The sequence below is a fragment of the Bidens hawaiensis genome, unplaced genomic scaffold (assembly GCF_021521415.1).
Source record: "Bidens hawaiensis isolate Kalapana, Puna unplaced genomic scaffold, B.hawaiensis_p1.1 tig00006555_1, whole genome shotgun sequence".
Lineage (NCBI taxonomy): Eukaryota > Viridiplantae > Streptophyta > Magnoliopsida > Asterales > Asteraceae > Bidens > Bidens hawaiensis.
The window spans coordinates 600,103-615,209 of record NW_027491442.1 but is presented as its reverse complement, the minus strand read 5'-3'; the positions used below and the strand labels follow the sequence as shown (position 1 = coordinate 615,209).

Here is a 15,107-nt window from a genome sequence, read left to right as displayed (position 1 = left end):
TATTTATATAAAATAAAATAATATATTTATGTTGGTATTAAATTTTATAAACCAAGAAATAATTATTAAAAAGAGAAAATAATAGATTAAAAAGAAAAAAAGAATCAAATATAAAACTATTAATAAGAAAAACGAGGAAATCATTTATAACGAGCGTGTAGGCACGGAGGCACAAACAAGTCTGAGCATAGTTGCTGTTTTGTATATTGAACATACCTACCGACACATTTTTATAATGCACACTAAAAATAAATGTTCAATTGGATGCAAGCTTAGATATGCCCTGCTCAACAAGTCCCTTCGCATAAACGGCTTCTTTGATGAGTTTTAGCGAGGTTTCAAAATCATCTAACAGTTTTTGAGGATCCGGGATGGTGGTTTCATCGACTGAAAGGACTATTGTCATCTTGTTCACATAGCTTTGGAAATTAATCATCAAACTCTAGCAAAATATCACATAAACAAACAACGGTAGAAGTTAGCTCAATAGCCGTTGTGTTGTAACTAATAAACCTAAGCATAAGCATAAGCATAGAACCGTATGTCATTACATGTGGGTGGCCATAACAACTAGGAGCCAGATATTCCATCTCATGACCATAAAATCTGATTTCTTCTTGAGGTCCAACCAAGTTTGAGAAGCCCATGGTTGTATGGCCGATGGCCATGTGTGAAATTATGTTTGCTGCCTATTATTAGACAAAATAAATATAGTCGGTAACCTAAATGATTGCTTGTATGTTGTGTCACAAATACAAGATACGCAAATGATATTATTAATATTGAGAAATCACCTTGACGCCAAACAATTTGAAAACCAAGGCGGCTACCGAAAAGGAACATAATGCCTCTAGCGAGTGCTTTTTCCGATTGATCGTTGCATTGGCTTCTCTAACATAGTCTAGCGGATCATCTCTTATACCAATGGTGAGCGGAAGGATCACGTAACCAATCCAATTTCCCCATTTTGCTTCACTATTCTTCTCCATCATATCTGCCAATTCCTGTAATATATATGCATATTCAACGAATTTATCAAACGTTACAAAACATTTTATTCTTTTTCTATGAAGATCATTACTTGAATGCCTGAAGATGGCCTTATGTTGACTAAAAGATTTGACCGCAACCGTATCTTCTTCTTTGGAAGGTTATTTTTCTTCACAGTTGCACCCAAATCTTTTTTCCCCTCACCTAAGCACAAATATTATATGAACAAGTATTTTCATTCTATGTTACGTGAAAAGAAACTGAGAGCGAGAATGTTTAAACCAGTTTGATATAGGGTTAGAGCCATAACTAAATTCTTGTCTAACTCACCGTATCTACGGTTGAGGTACTGTGATAATCCAGCTTGGGTCATTCCAATTGCGACGTCGTTTATAGTCTACAAGGTTAAAAGAAAGAAAACAATTTATTAAAATAAATTTTGTTATATACTTGAGCAAACCAGGTTCGATATTGGACTCTTGGAATGATGCATGGAAATGAAGTTTGGATAATAGTATCTTGAAAGTTAATTTATTTGAGTGAAAGACGGAAATGGAGAAAATACAAACATCGGATGCACTTTGTAGAAGACGGGTACTTGAAGGAATAAAACGGTGTCCATTATAATGTGGTGAGGAACTCGATCAAATTCGGGCAACCAAGGGATCATACATGTAATTTTCCAAAGTAAGGTGCATGCGTGAAAGCCAAGTAAACCATAAGAAACATTCCAAGTAGTTAACTCTATATCTTATTTAAAATATGATTTTGTAATTCTTAAATCTTCATTATAATCCGAGTAAACCATAAGGATCACCGCCCCACCCTCACCCTCACCCTCACCCTCACCGGTATCAAAATTTTTAAGGTGATTCGACTTGTACAAGCCGCACCCCCACAACGATGGCAACGGTAATATTGACATTGAAAAACGGTAACTTAAAATAAACAAATATTTTCAGTCATCCTTTCATCTAATAAAACTCTTTCAAATCACAACCCCCAAAAAATGCCTCCGAGAGCACGACCAACGTTTTGGTGCTACTATGACGTGGTCACGTTGGCGAATGTTTGGATGCATATGACGAACAACGGCACAACGGGAGGCCAATTTTGGCCTGCAATTCATGCAGTGTGTGTTCAATTTGGAGGTACCGACGATTGTTCCACCCACCAAATCAACTCAAAGTGGAGGTATGTCAATAAAAGTGTTAATCAGTTCCGCTAATTATATTTATGGGCAATTACTGAGATGCTCGAAGCACAAGCGTATTCACTAGCAAATCGTGACTATCAAAGTTACTCTCTCATAGGGATAAAAGCGTGGATATTGGAAGAAATTATCCCCGGTTTGTGGCTTTTGCTACTGGGAGGCTCCAGCTCCTACTCAACACAACTCCAACGGCGCAGAATCTGAAGTGATGGATTAATTTTATGATTTTTAATTTAGTATTTTAATGTTATGTTTTAATGTTTTTTTTAGATGTAATTTTTTAATGAATGCTATTTTAAGGTTATTTTTAATTATAATATATTTATGTTTTAATTTGAAAATAATTTAGTTAATTTAATTAAAGGAAAAAAATAAAATGGTTAAAAGATGAATTTAGATTGTTTAGGAAATGATTGATCTGACGCTCACTTGGAGGAGAGAGAGTTTAAAAAAGTGATGAAAATTGTTAGATCGTGTGTTTTGGTTCGTTATCCTCATTTTTCATCGATCACTCGTCATGTTTGGGCCACTTCAGTGGCAACTCAGCTTTTCACCAGCATTCAAGATCATCATTTATGGTTCATTTCTCTCATTCTTTATTATACCATTTTATTTAATAACAAACGAAAAAAACAAACAAAAAAAAAATATTTGATTGGGTGTAGGTGGGAATGACCCGCATGACCTTGGCCATATTGACCCCGTTACACGTGGTCATTTGGGGTGCCGCGTGAAATTCCTCACCCGTCTTTAAAGGAAGAATTGTCCATGTAAAATCCTTGAAGGGTAGATAATGGCATAGCCTTAGGGGAGTGGGATGGTGTTTCAACGCGGTACACTTAGGCACTTAGCCCGCTCATGATGACATGGATTTAAGGTGACATCGCACTTTCCACACGAAGCGCACAAATTACAACTAGGTTTGAGTTTTATTTATTATGCATAAAAGAGTATTAATTATTAAAGTATGAATGTTCCCATTTTTAAATAACTCACCATATTCATGGCATTCTTGATGAGCTTCATATCATCTAGGCTAACAGTCCGGTAAACAAATCTCTTCGGATTATGCTCAACTCCTGCCTTAGGCGTTATCGGCGTCTCCGTGTCCTTAAGAAACAAGGCCGTCGCCATAATATATCCAACATCTACCAACGTATTCCAAACCAACCAGAATACCATGCAAACCACCATAAACCACCGCTTCCACCATGTCCCTCCACGGTCATAGCTTAAGGACGAAAACCACCCCGAATTCGAATCTTTTTTCCTTGGGATGGTGGGAACTGCGTTGGGATTGTTGACTTGGCGAGTGCAAGCGAGTAACAAGGACATAAGGGAGGTGCCGTCGCCGAGGGAGTGGTGGATTCGAAATATTCCAACCCCCTCGGCGTCGGATGTCTTGAGGTCGAGGAGGTGGATATCCCACATGGGTATCGAAGAGTCGATGGAGGTTTTACTGAGATTGTAGACATAATCTTCCAGGAACTTATCAGGGGAGTCTAGGGTTTGTGGGATGTTTGGGATGATAATGTGATTGTTTAGATTCACAATTGTAGGAACCCATTTCATTATTCCACTATTCTTGTCTACAACCTGCAGAGTTATGCATGAAACTTGTTTAAGACACTATAAGACCTGTTAAACAAAAAAAGTGTGGTATGTGAATTTTTTATTTTCTTAAATAATTGAAATTAGTAGGCTAGAATTCATGATTTTCCCTTATTTGTATATGAAAGTTAAAATTGTCTTATAGTCATGATATATAAAGTAGTTATAAAATGAGTTGAATTCATGCTTGATACTTGTGTTAAGCGCGTCGTTTGTTACCTGTTAAGACACGAATTACCAGCCCTACATGAATTTCAAATGCTAAATAGAAGGTGACGGGCAATAAGTTTTACCGCTAGCTTCTTTTAGATTGCAAAACCAGGTCTCTTATAAACTACGTTGATTGATCTTAAGAAGTTAAAATTGTTAACTTACAAATTACCTGCACACTAGAGAAGCGAGGATGTTTAAGCAAAGTTTGCGGCAGCTTCTCGTATGCAACACGAGGGTTAATAGGGTACTTGGAACCCATAATCGCTACGACGTAGATATTAAAATCTGGTTCGTGGAACAGACGTGCCGCTGGGCTCAACGGTTGTTCCTCGCCGGTTGCTATCATATACGCACCATCATCGTCAATACCATCGTCGTTCGTGATGGTGTTCCTCTTGGTGATTTGAATAGGTTTAAGAGACGATTGTCTCCATTTTAACCCTTTTGTTAGCGATTCCATTGATCTTGGAATTGTTGTAAGTTAATTATATGACTATTAGAGTGGTTGGTTTCTTGATTAATATAGGATGAGAAAAGGTTGTGTAATTATTAAATAAAAGAAAGGGATAGGCGCTCATAATGCATGGACATATAAAAGGAATAGTATTTTGTTTTACTTTTTAGGAAAATTGGAAATAAAAAGTCTCAAACTTTTGTGTATTGACCGACATTAATTCCAATTTTAAAAATCACTGCTAGAAATCCTAACTTTCAACTATTTTTGTCTCAATGAACCTCCATTAAAAAACAATTAACGCTAATCAAGTTTTTTTCCAAGTTTCAAACCGATGTTTTAAGGCTTTTGATCGGAAGAACGACAGGATTCGATTGAAATAAGCCTTATCTCGAAACAGTGATTCAAATGACTTGATTTTTATTAATTGGAAATTAAAACACCCGAATTGAAACATTATTTCGTCGCTTGGATCACCATTTCAAGATAAGTTTTACATCGGTCGACTCGTATCGTTCTTTCGATCAAAAGTCCTAAGATATCGGTTTAAAACTCGGAAAAAAACATAATGGCGTTAAGTGTTTTTTAACAGATGTCCATTGAGACAAAAATAGATGAAAGATATGACCACTAATAGTGATTTTTAAATTTAGGATTAGTTTCGGTGAATAAACAAAAGTTAAGATTGTTTTCCATTATAAGTTTCTGCATCAAATTATTGCCTTATTGGGATGAAATTAATGGGTTATCTTCGCAACCACCTCGTTAATTTGTTCAACATCGAGAATGAGGTGTGTGTGGTGAACACTGGAAACACATAGGCTTTCATTTCCAACAGAGAAAAGGATATCTGATGTGATGTTCAAGTGTCAAGTGTGAAGTGCCCAAGTCCACAGTGCAATCCACCGACGTGATGCGATTGGTGTTGACTTGTCGTTTGTGAGTGGAAACCTTGAATATAGCCATTTTAACCCAATATTTTCCTAGTTATGGTTCTAATAAAATATCTATAACAGCCGGATCTGACGGAAGCACAACCAGTCCGACAGATTAACTGAGCCTATAACAACTCGCCATGTATAAATATGTTCCTTCGGATCAGAGGCGCGGCTTCTTGGGACCGAGGGTGGCCACGATCACTGCCTTTTTTCGTTAATAGTGTAAATTTCGAGATTTTTTCTAAAAAAATTTATAGTTATTAAGCACGATTACCCCCGATGTATTTTTCCAATAAGCTAACGGTCCCCACTGATTTTTTTATACATATAATACCCGATCGTTTGATTTTTTTTTATAAAACATCGCAGTTTTTATAAACAAAAGTTACAAAATAGTAAGTCGAATAGTAAAAGCTTTGTTTTAATAAAACTCAAAATTGAAGGGGCTATTTGATCCGACCTAAACCGAACCGAATCACCGACACGAACCGAATCGTTGAGCGGAAAATTTTTGGGTCCGTGATTTCGATCACCCTCGTGACTAAGACCAAGCTTCGCCACTGCTTCAAATACAGCAGAAGAGTGGAAGGTCTGACGGAGCGGTGAAGGCTCCAACAGAAGATAAATCGTCAACTCTGATGGTGCGGAGCCTACTTCCGTTGGGTCCGACAGTTTCACCCTCCCGTATTCCCATTGGATTTTTACACTATGAACTCTAGGGTTCATTACTTTCTTGCACGAATTTCTCAACAATAGATGTGATTCATGGAAAACAAATCTATGGTTGTTGAAGAAACGTGGATCGACTTACTAGTATACGACCAACTTTCCTCGGGTATGAGTGTGCTATATCACCGATGGTTTTCCGGAATATGAATTCTTCCACCTACAAAACGAGCAGCACCGTGAACTTACCCCTCAGAAAGGGACAGAGGGGTCCTCTTTGGGGTAACCCTCCGGTGTGAGAATAAGATATTGTAGGAGAAGATAATAATAATCTGAAAGTGAGTAAGGACTTAGAATGTATTTTCTGGCTTACCTCCCCTTATGGGGGTGGTGTGGTATTTATAGTATTAGGGTTTCCAATGATTGGGCTCAGACCCAATTAGGGCCTTTTTGGCCTCCTCCTATTGCTTCGCGCCACGTGTCCTTAGGACACCTGGTGCTTTTTCATTGATTATTCTCTGACCAAGGTATTTCACCTGACCCATGTGCAATCACGTGGTAGCACATAGGTTTTGCTGAGTTGTCCACCCTTCATTGGCAGCAGTCAACATCAGCATATTCTTTATTCCTTAAAGGATACCTTCTGGAAGGTTGTCTGATGAGCACAATCATGGTTGTCCTTATCCTGATTTGGATAAGGACGTGGTTGATTATGTGCATGTGTGATATGCGCCCATCCTGGGGATGCGCGAGGTCTTCTCTTTATTCTCACGCGCAGATGTTTCATGCGCAGATGTGATATGCGCAAGCATATGTAATATGCGTGAGCATATGTGATATGCGCCACGCGCAGATGCGCCACGCGCAGATGTGATATGCGTGAGCATATATGATGCGTGAGCATATGTGATACGCGTGAGCATATGTGATGCGTGAACATATGTGATATGCGTGAGCATATGTGATATGCGCCACGCGCATAGGTTTTGGCTTTGTGTCTTCATGACATCCTGATTTCAAGCCTCTTGTCTATATCTTGTGGGTTGACCCGCCCCGCTCGATGTTAAGGCGGGTGCATACCTCTTCAAGCCCCCCCAGTCTAATGTGTGTCTTGTCTTGCGCGAGCGAGGTAAGATAGATATTAGACTTAATAGTTTGCTCTTTTAATAGGGTTTGTCTTTTCTTTTTTATTTCTCATATGTGCGTTGCGCGAAATTCTATCCTTTTGGTTGAAATGAATCGTCCATGTACGTGGTTGGTTGGTGCTGACATGCGTCAGAGATGGAGACATTATGTGTCAGACTTTTCGTGTGCTCGAGGTGCTACAGTGACCTTTCATGTCTCCTCATACAGTGTCAGGAACACGTGTCGCGCTCATGTTGGCCTGCACCTGCGAGTGGGGGCGCGTGAGCGTAACTCTGATCATTACATGTTTCTTTCTCTCTCCTCGGCCTATAAAAGCAAGCCTTTTGAGTGGTTTTTTCTTCATCTTCATTGTTATTTTCAGAGCTATTTCTCCTTCAATTTTCATTCCGATTAAGAGCCTTTATCTTTTGCTTCCGGATTTCCGCGCTTAAAGTAACCGCTGTTTGATTCCCAATTGTATGTCTGATAACCCAGACACCACAATTTCCCCCAGCAAACGCCGTGTAAAATCGTTAGTTATGTCCACTTTGAAGAAGACCGGCAAGGGTAAACGGGCTGCCGAGGCCTCGTCGGAGGAGGTGGGGAAGAACAAAACGGTGAAGAGATGGGATGAGATTCCCTGCAAATTGAAACAGTCTGACTTCGATAATCTCGTCGCCTCTCAGGGTTTTCTCCCTGAGTACAGCTGTCTGCTCCCGGCGACCGGGCAAACGGCGGCAGATCTGCCCACCGGCTATATCTCTTTATACTCTCACTTTTTCACTCACTGTAACCTTCGTCTTCCGATGACAAGGTTTATAGGTGCGCTCCTTCAGTTTTATGGGATTCACATATCCCAAGTCCATCCTTGTGGACTAGTGCGCATGACTCATTTTGAGTTCATGTGCAAAGCTCAGCGCGAGGAGCCCACCCCTCGGCGCTTTCAATATTTTTACAAGCCAAAAATCCAAGATTCTTGGTTCTCATTCACACCGCGCAATCAGAAGGTTAAGTGCTGCGCTGTTTCCTTCAAAAGCCTTCATGACTGGTCTGAAAATTTTTTTTATATTAAGGCTGGTGTGATTCCCATCCGCATGACCATGCGCGCGATCACTTCTGCGCCCGCGGATGAGAATGTTCTTAAGAACCCAACGGGCACATGGGTTAACAAGTTAACTGCTGAACCATCCCCCGCCAAGAATATTTGCGAGGAGGCGCTGGTGGGGGTTGGTATGAGCAAGAGGTGGACCGACAGCGCGACTGAGCCTGTCATCCATGTTGATGGCTTAGGTGAGTTATTAGCTCATTGCATTATTTCTGCGCGAATATAATTCGTTTTGCTGATATCATTTGTCTTATATTATGCAGTAAGCAAGGAATACGTCCACGCCGCCTATGACGAGCATATGGAGGGTGGCTCTGTCGCGCTGAGCGCTGGGGAAGTTGCTTTCCCCGATCGCTTCGATGATATGTTCATCCCTGTTGATTTAGAATTTTGCTTTGACAGCGATGCGCCTGGTAAGCCTTTGTACTTATGCTTAGGCCTTTAGAATACCAAATTTGGTTAACATTTCTGTTGCACGTATTGTAGATGCCCTCGAGAATTATGAGTTGGAGCTTGCGGAAGAGGAGGTAGAGGAGGAAGAAGCTGAGGCGCCACAACTCAAGCGCAAAGCTAAAGGCAAAACTGGCGCAGGGGCCAGTAAAAAACAGAAGAAAAATGATGCCCCTGTTGCCCAGAATCCTCCTCCTACCCAAGCGAAGGGACTTGAGAAAACTAAGGGATTTACCTCCAAGTTTTCCTCGTCTTCTTTGCCTCGAGGTGTGGACAATCCTCCCGTCCAACAAGCACTGAATCTCCTCTCATTGGGATTACTAAGGAGCAGGAGACTATTTTACGCGCTGATCTAACGGCGTCAAGACCTCCATCGCCTCCTCCTGCGCGCAGCCCTAGTGAGACTGTTTTTGATTTTTCCAAGTCGCAGGAGAAGAGACCTGTTACAGAGGATGATGAGGAGGTCAATTCTGAAGGCTCTGATGGTGGCCGTGCAAGCCCTGTAGCGCCACGAGATTTCGTGGCGCAGCCTTCTTCTCGTGGGGCTGGCGCTGACTTTTCTGCCGGCTTTCCGCAGGTATAAGTTTGTTTTGCTCCGCTGTGCGGACTTCCAGATTAGTGTTTAGATGACTAAAACGTTTCTTTTGCGTTGCTTTGTGTTTGCAGGAAGCCGATCACATATACCGCCCGAGCTGGAATATTACTAAAGATAGCTCATTTCAATCCATGGGCGTTGTAACATCTGCCCCGATCCGACCCGACCCAGGTACCCGTTTCTCCGATCCGATCTCTTTCTTTTATGATCTAGTATTTATTTATACTTATATTTTACTTTTAATAATAATATATATTTTCCTTCCCGCCTCTTTCTCTCTCTTTCTTTCCGCCGTCCCGTCCCTCTCCTTCTCTCTTTCCGCCTTCTTTTCCCTCTTGTCGCCGTCCCGCCCTTACGCCTTGTTTCCCTCTTTTTCTTCTAACTCTTTGCTTGTCCTTTGTTTCTTCCCGCCTAAGGTTGTCTGCGCAGCTCCACGCGCCAGACTCCCTTACAAGGAATCCTGCGTGAAGACCACCTGTTTCAGCGATTCACGAGGCGAACTCTTCTCGCAGCGCGCTAAGGATTTGTAATTCTTCTCGCAGCGCGCTAAGAACGGTAGTTCTTCCCGCGACGCGCTAAGGATTTGTAGTTCTTCTCGCAGCGCGCTAAGAATCGTAGTTCATCCCTCGACGCGCGAAGAATTATAGTTCTTCCCGCGGCGCGCTAGGAATTTTAGTTCCTCCCGCGGCGCGCTAAGAAATGTGATTCTTCCCGCGACGCGTTAAGGTTGGTTCTGTCTGCCTTCGCGCTCCAGCCTTCTCGCGCTATGTCTTGAGTCTTTTCTTCTGTTTAATCTAGCCGTTGCTTTTGTGTTGTCTTATCTTTTGTGCTGTTGACCTAATCTGCTTTATGTCTGAAAAGTTACTTTCGGCGCAGCATGCGCACCAACCCCATTGGTTGGCAGATAAAGTGACTGACATTATCTTTTGAGATCTGCTTTTTGCCATGCTTGACCAGTACCTTTATCTGACCCGCCCATGCTTTTTACTGTTAACCTGTCAGCTTTATCTTGCCCCCTGCAGCTGCCATATCTTTTGATATCTTTTACTTGCTTTTGATATCTTTTGTTATCTTTTGTTTTGTCTTGTTCTGTTTGTCTTGAGATCCTTTCCTCTTTTCTAGGGATTATGTCTCCTAGGGTTTTCCTATAAATAATAATAATATTTTCATAACACTACACACACAAAACACTTACTCTCTCCTGTTTTCCTTGCTCTCTGCCGCCTCCCTCTCTGCCTCCGTCTTCCTCCCTGTTCTGCCCTCTTTTCCGGTAATATATATATATATAATAATTTACTTACTAATTATGCTAACTTATAATCAAGACTTAACCCAATCATTAAAACAATAATCTTATTTATAGGTTAACTTGTGCTTAGTTGGTTCTTGCTTTATCTTACACCGCATCGTTTATCAAGTGAGTAATCTCGTACCTAATCCCTTTTTGCTTTTAATGTTTTGGGATGTTCATGTGTTCATACAAACTTAGAATCTTAAACTTGTTTATGAACTTTAGTCGCGCAGTATCCCATGTGTTGAGGACGTAGACTTGGCTGTTTATTTGTATGTGTGGATCATTAACCGTCTTGTCGGTCTATTCCGCAGTTTTCATGGTACCATTAGATGAACACGGGAGAACTATCGTTTATGATTTTCTCTTTTGTATACACATGCACAGTTTGTCTTGTTTGTGAGCTCAATTGTGAGCACTGGCAGTCTTATGAATCTTAGAGTTGGTCCCAATCAGATTACACCCTTGTTGAAAACCAGACATACACATGTTGCGCGCAGATTTATTGATATCTATGTATTGTATTAAACTTGATTTCTCACCAACACGCAAGTGTTTGACGTTTATTTTAACACATGTTCAGGTTTGCAGTAGCTGTTTTGGAGCTTGTGGACACGTAGGAAGTTTTCTTTATTTTGGACCTAGATTAAAATGTATCAAGACAAGTTATTGTTGTTCGAATCTTTTGCCTTATAATATATTAATTTATGTTGGTTTATTTATATCTTGTGTTTACCCTGCGCCTGCGCGAATGAATGTATTTATTAAATATTGACACCCAATAGTGTCACGAGTAATGAAACAATATGTGGCGCCCCGATGCATAATCCGCCTTTGGTCGGGGTGTTACAGATTGGTATCAGAGCTCGTTGACTTTAGGATAGGTGGTTAGACGTAATGGCCTAGAATACCTAAGAGTCCCTTCTCGCGCATGAGAGAAATCTCATGTTTGCGCGCTTATTGTTAATTACTCGTTATTTATGAATATGCTCGCGCTTGCGCAGTATATGATTTTATGTTTTATTTCGCGATATTTCGATTTTTGTTGAATTTCGATTTTTATTGATTTTTCTTACATATTCGTTTGTTGGGTTTGAAAATCCGAAAAGTCATGGTGATACATGAATAAGTTGATTTTCAATTCCCATTTACGATTATGTTCTGAGGTTGGAGACTTGAAAAGTCATGGTGATACATGAATTGTCACTCTCCAATACTCATTTTCTTGTATATTTTATATTGAAGATTGAAAAGTCATGGTGATACATGAATCGTCAATCTCCAATACTCGTTTGCTCGTATATTTTAAATTGGGAATTCGGAAAGTCATGGTGATACATGAATTGTCGATTCTTGATTCGAATTTGTTACCTTTATTAAGTCTGCATTTAAAGTCATTTAATCTACTTTAACTTTTGATAGTATCTAACCCTGCGAAACCAAGCTTTATGAGATTATACTTTGCGCTAAGACATTAACCAAAATTAAAATTTTTATAGAATGCCTCCGCTATCTCGCCGATTTCAGAAAAGAGAAGCCTCGCGCATGCGTAGACAGCAACGTTCCCAGGAAATGGCCGCCGCAATAGCCCAAGCTTTGAGCCAAAACAATACCAACACCTCTGGTTACAACATTAAGTCCTTTAACGCGGGAAACCCTCCAAAGTTCACAGGTCTTGAAGGAGCCACCGTGATGCTCCAGTGGCTTGAGAAGATAGAAAACACTTTCCTCCACACCCAATGCCCCTCAGACAGACGAACCCTGTATGCTTCCAGTGTCCTGGAATCCAGAGCGCTTACATGGTGGAATGGAGTAGCTCATGCGCGTGGCGCAGAAGCTGCTTCCAGCATGCTCTGGGAGGAATTCAAGGAAATTCTGACGCGAGAATTCTGCCCTCCCAACGAAGTTAAGCGCCTGGAGGAGGAATTTTGGAATCTTAAGCAGTACAGTGGTGAAGCGCGCGAGTACGCGACGCGCTTCCATGAACTAAGCCTGCTTGTCCCTCACCTTGTTACCCCTTCCCGCCGAGCCATAGAGAAATTCCTTGGGGGTCTCCCCATGGAAATTCAAGATTCTGTATGGGCCAGAAACCCAGTAACCCTCTCTGACGCCATTGAGTTGGCCGCTGTGCTCAGCGACAACCATGTCAGAGCAGGAACCCTGTTCCTACGAGGAACTGAGAAGACCAAACCCACCAAAACTACCCCTGAACCAACAGAAACCAAACCAGAACCCTCAAACCGTAACAACCTCAAGCGCAGGCGCAAAGCCTATGCGCTTACCAACCCGCCCATTGTCCAGCAACCCATTTATCAACCCCCAGTTTACGCGCCTAACCCACTGACAGCCTACCCAACCCCTCCTGTAGTCCATAACTATGCCCTAACCAATCCCGCACTCCCTGCCCCGCCACCTAAGAAACCTTACACAGGAAACCATCCCTTTTGCCCAACCTGTAGATTTCACCACCCAACCCAAACCCCGTGTCGACTTTGTACCCGATGTGGCCGCGCTGGTCACCTTGCAGAAAACTGTAGAGTCCTTCTCGCCAATCCAATTGCGCCAACACCACTAGTCTACCCGCAGAACCCACAACCAACCTACCAAAACCCACGACCCAGATCGTGCTTTAACTGCGGTGATCCTAGTCATTTCCGGAACGCGTGCCCGAGACTACAAGTGCAAATCACGCAAGCGAATCCGGTGAACCAGATTTCGAACCAGGCGACGCGTGGACGAGCTTTTAACATAACCGCGCACCAAGCGCAAGCGAATAATAACGTAATTAATGGTACATTTTTGCTTAACGGATTTTATGCTTCTGTACTTTTTGATACTGGCGCCGATCGAAGTTTTATCTCTCGCGCCTTCGAGCAGAAGCTTGCGCGACCGCGCAGCGATTTAAAAGAAGATTTTTCAGTTGAATTGGCTAATGGTGAAATTATTTTAATTAACTCAGTGATTAAAGATTGTACGCTTAACCTTAACGAAAACGATTTTCTGATTGACCTCATCCCTATGCCTCTTGGGAGCTTTGATGTTATCATTGGTATGGACTGGCTTTCGCATAATCGCGCCGAAGTTATTTGCGCCAAGAAGTTGATACGCATACCTCGAGAAAATGGTGATCTTCATATTTACGGCGAAAAACCCTCCAGTGGTCTTAAGCTTATGTCTTGCGCCGAAGCCCAAAGACTCATGCGGAAGAAGTGTATTGCATTTCTAGCCCATGTGGTTAAACCTGCTGAAGAAAAGAAGCTTCGCGATATCCCTGTTGTGCGTGATTTCCCTGAAGTTTTTCCTGATGATCTTCCTGGTATCCCTCCCGCTCGTGAAGTCGAGTTCCGTATTGATCTTGTCCCTGGTGCTTCCCCCGTAGCTAAATCTCCTTATCGTCTTGCACCCGCTGAGATGCAAGAATTGGCAAGCCAACTTCAAGAGTTGACTGCTAAAGGATTCATTCGCCCTAGCTCTTCGCCCTGGGGTGCTCCGGTGTTGTTCGTTAAAAAGAAAGATGGATCGTTTCGCATGTGTATTGATTACCGCGAGTTGAACAAACTCACCATTAAGAACCGGTATCCCTTACCACGTATTGACGACCTCTTTGATCAACTCCAAGGTGCCTCTTGTTTCTCGAAGATTGATCTCCGCTCTGGCTATCACCAGTTGCGCATCCGCGATGAAGATGTTCCGAAGACTGCTTTTCGAACTCGTTATGGCCATTTTGAATTCTTGGTCATGTCCTTCGGTTTAACCAACGCACCCGCCGTTTTCATGGATCTAATGAATCGGGTGTGTAGGCCTTTCTTGGATAAATTCGTGATCGTGTTTATCGATGATGTTCTGGTGTATTCTAAGACCAAGGCCGAGCATGAGCAACATCTCCGGTTGGTGATGCAGAAGCTTCGAACCGAGCAGCTCTATGCTAAGCTTTCCAAGTGTGAATTCTGGTCTGATGAAGTACAGTTTCTTGGCCATGTTGTGAACAAGATGGGCATTCATGTCGACCCATCCAAAATTGAAGCAATCAAGAACTGGATTACGCCATCCTCTCCTTCCGAGATCCGTTCCTTTCTGGGCTTAGCTGGTTACTACCGGCGATTTATTTCGAACTTCTCGAAGATCGCTTTGCCTTTAACAGCTCTAACGCACAAAGGTAAACCGTATATTTGGGGCTCGAAGCAAGAAGAAGCCTTTCAATTGTTCAAACGTTTGTTGTGTGAAGCTCCTGTTCTTGCGCTACCTGAGGGTAATGATGATTTTGTCGTGTACTGCGATGCCTCCAACCAAGGTCTCGGTTGTGTTCTTATGCAACGAGGCAAGGTTATCGCTTACGCATCAAGGCAACTTAAGGTTCATGAAAAGAATTATACAACTCACGATCTCGAACTTGGTGCAGTTGTATTTGCCTTGAAGATCTGGAGACACTACCTTTATGGTACTAAGTGTATCCTCT

At 41.9% G+C, this 15,107-nt stretch overlaps 1 protein-coding gene across 1 annotated transcript; it reads right to left on the bottom strand.

Moving 5' to 3' along the window:
* Nucleotides 1–256: 256 nt before the first annotated feature.
* On the bottom strand, nt 257–4,487 carry LOC143632961 (wax ester synthase/diacylglycerol acyltransferase 5-like). Its single transcript, XM_077101365.1, has 7 exons — nt 4,197–4,487; nt 3,200–3,799; nt 1,321–1,387; nt 1,082–1,194; nt 795–1,004; nt 552–689; nt 257–442 (listed from the first exon to the last, which is right to left on the bottom strand). Exons 1-7 carry the CDS (start codon nt 4,485–4,487, stop codon nt 257–259), a joined length of 1,605 nt encoding a protein of 534 aa, XP_076957480.1.
* Nucleotides 4,488–15,107: the final 10,620 nt, after the last annotated feature.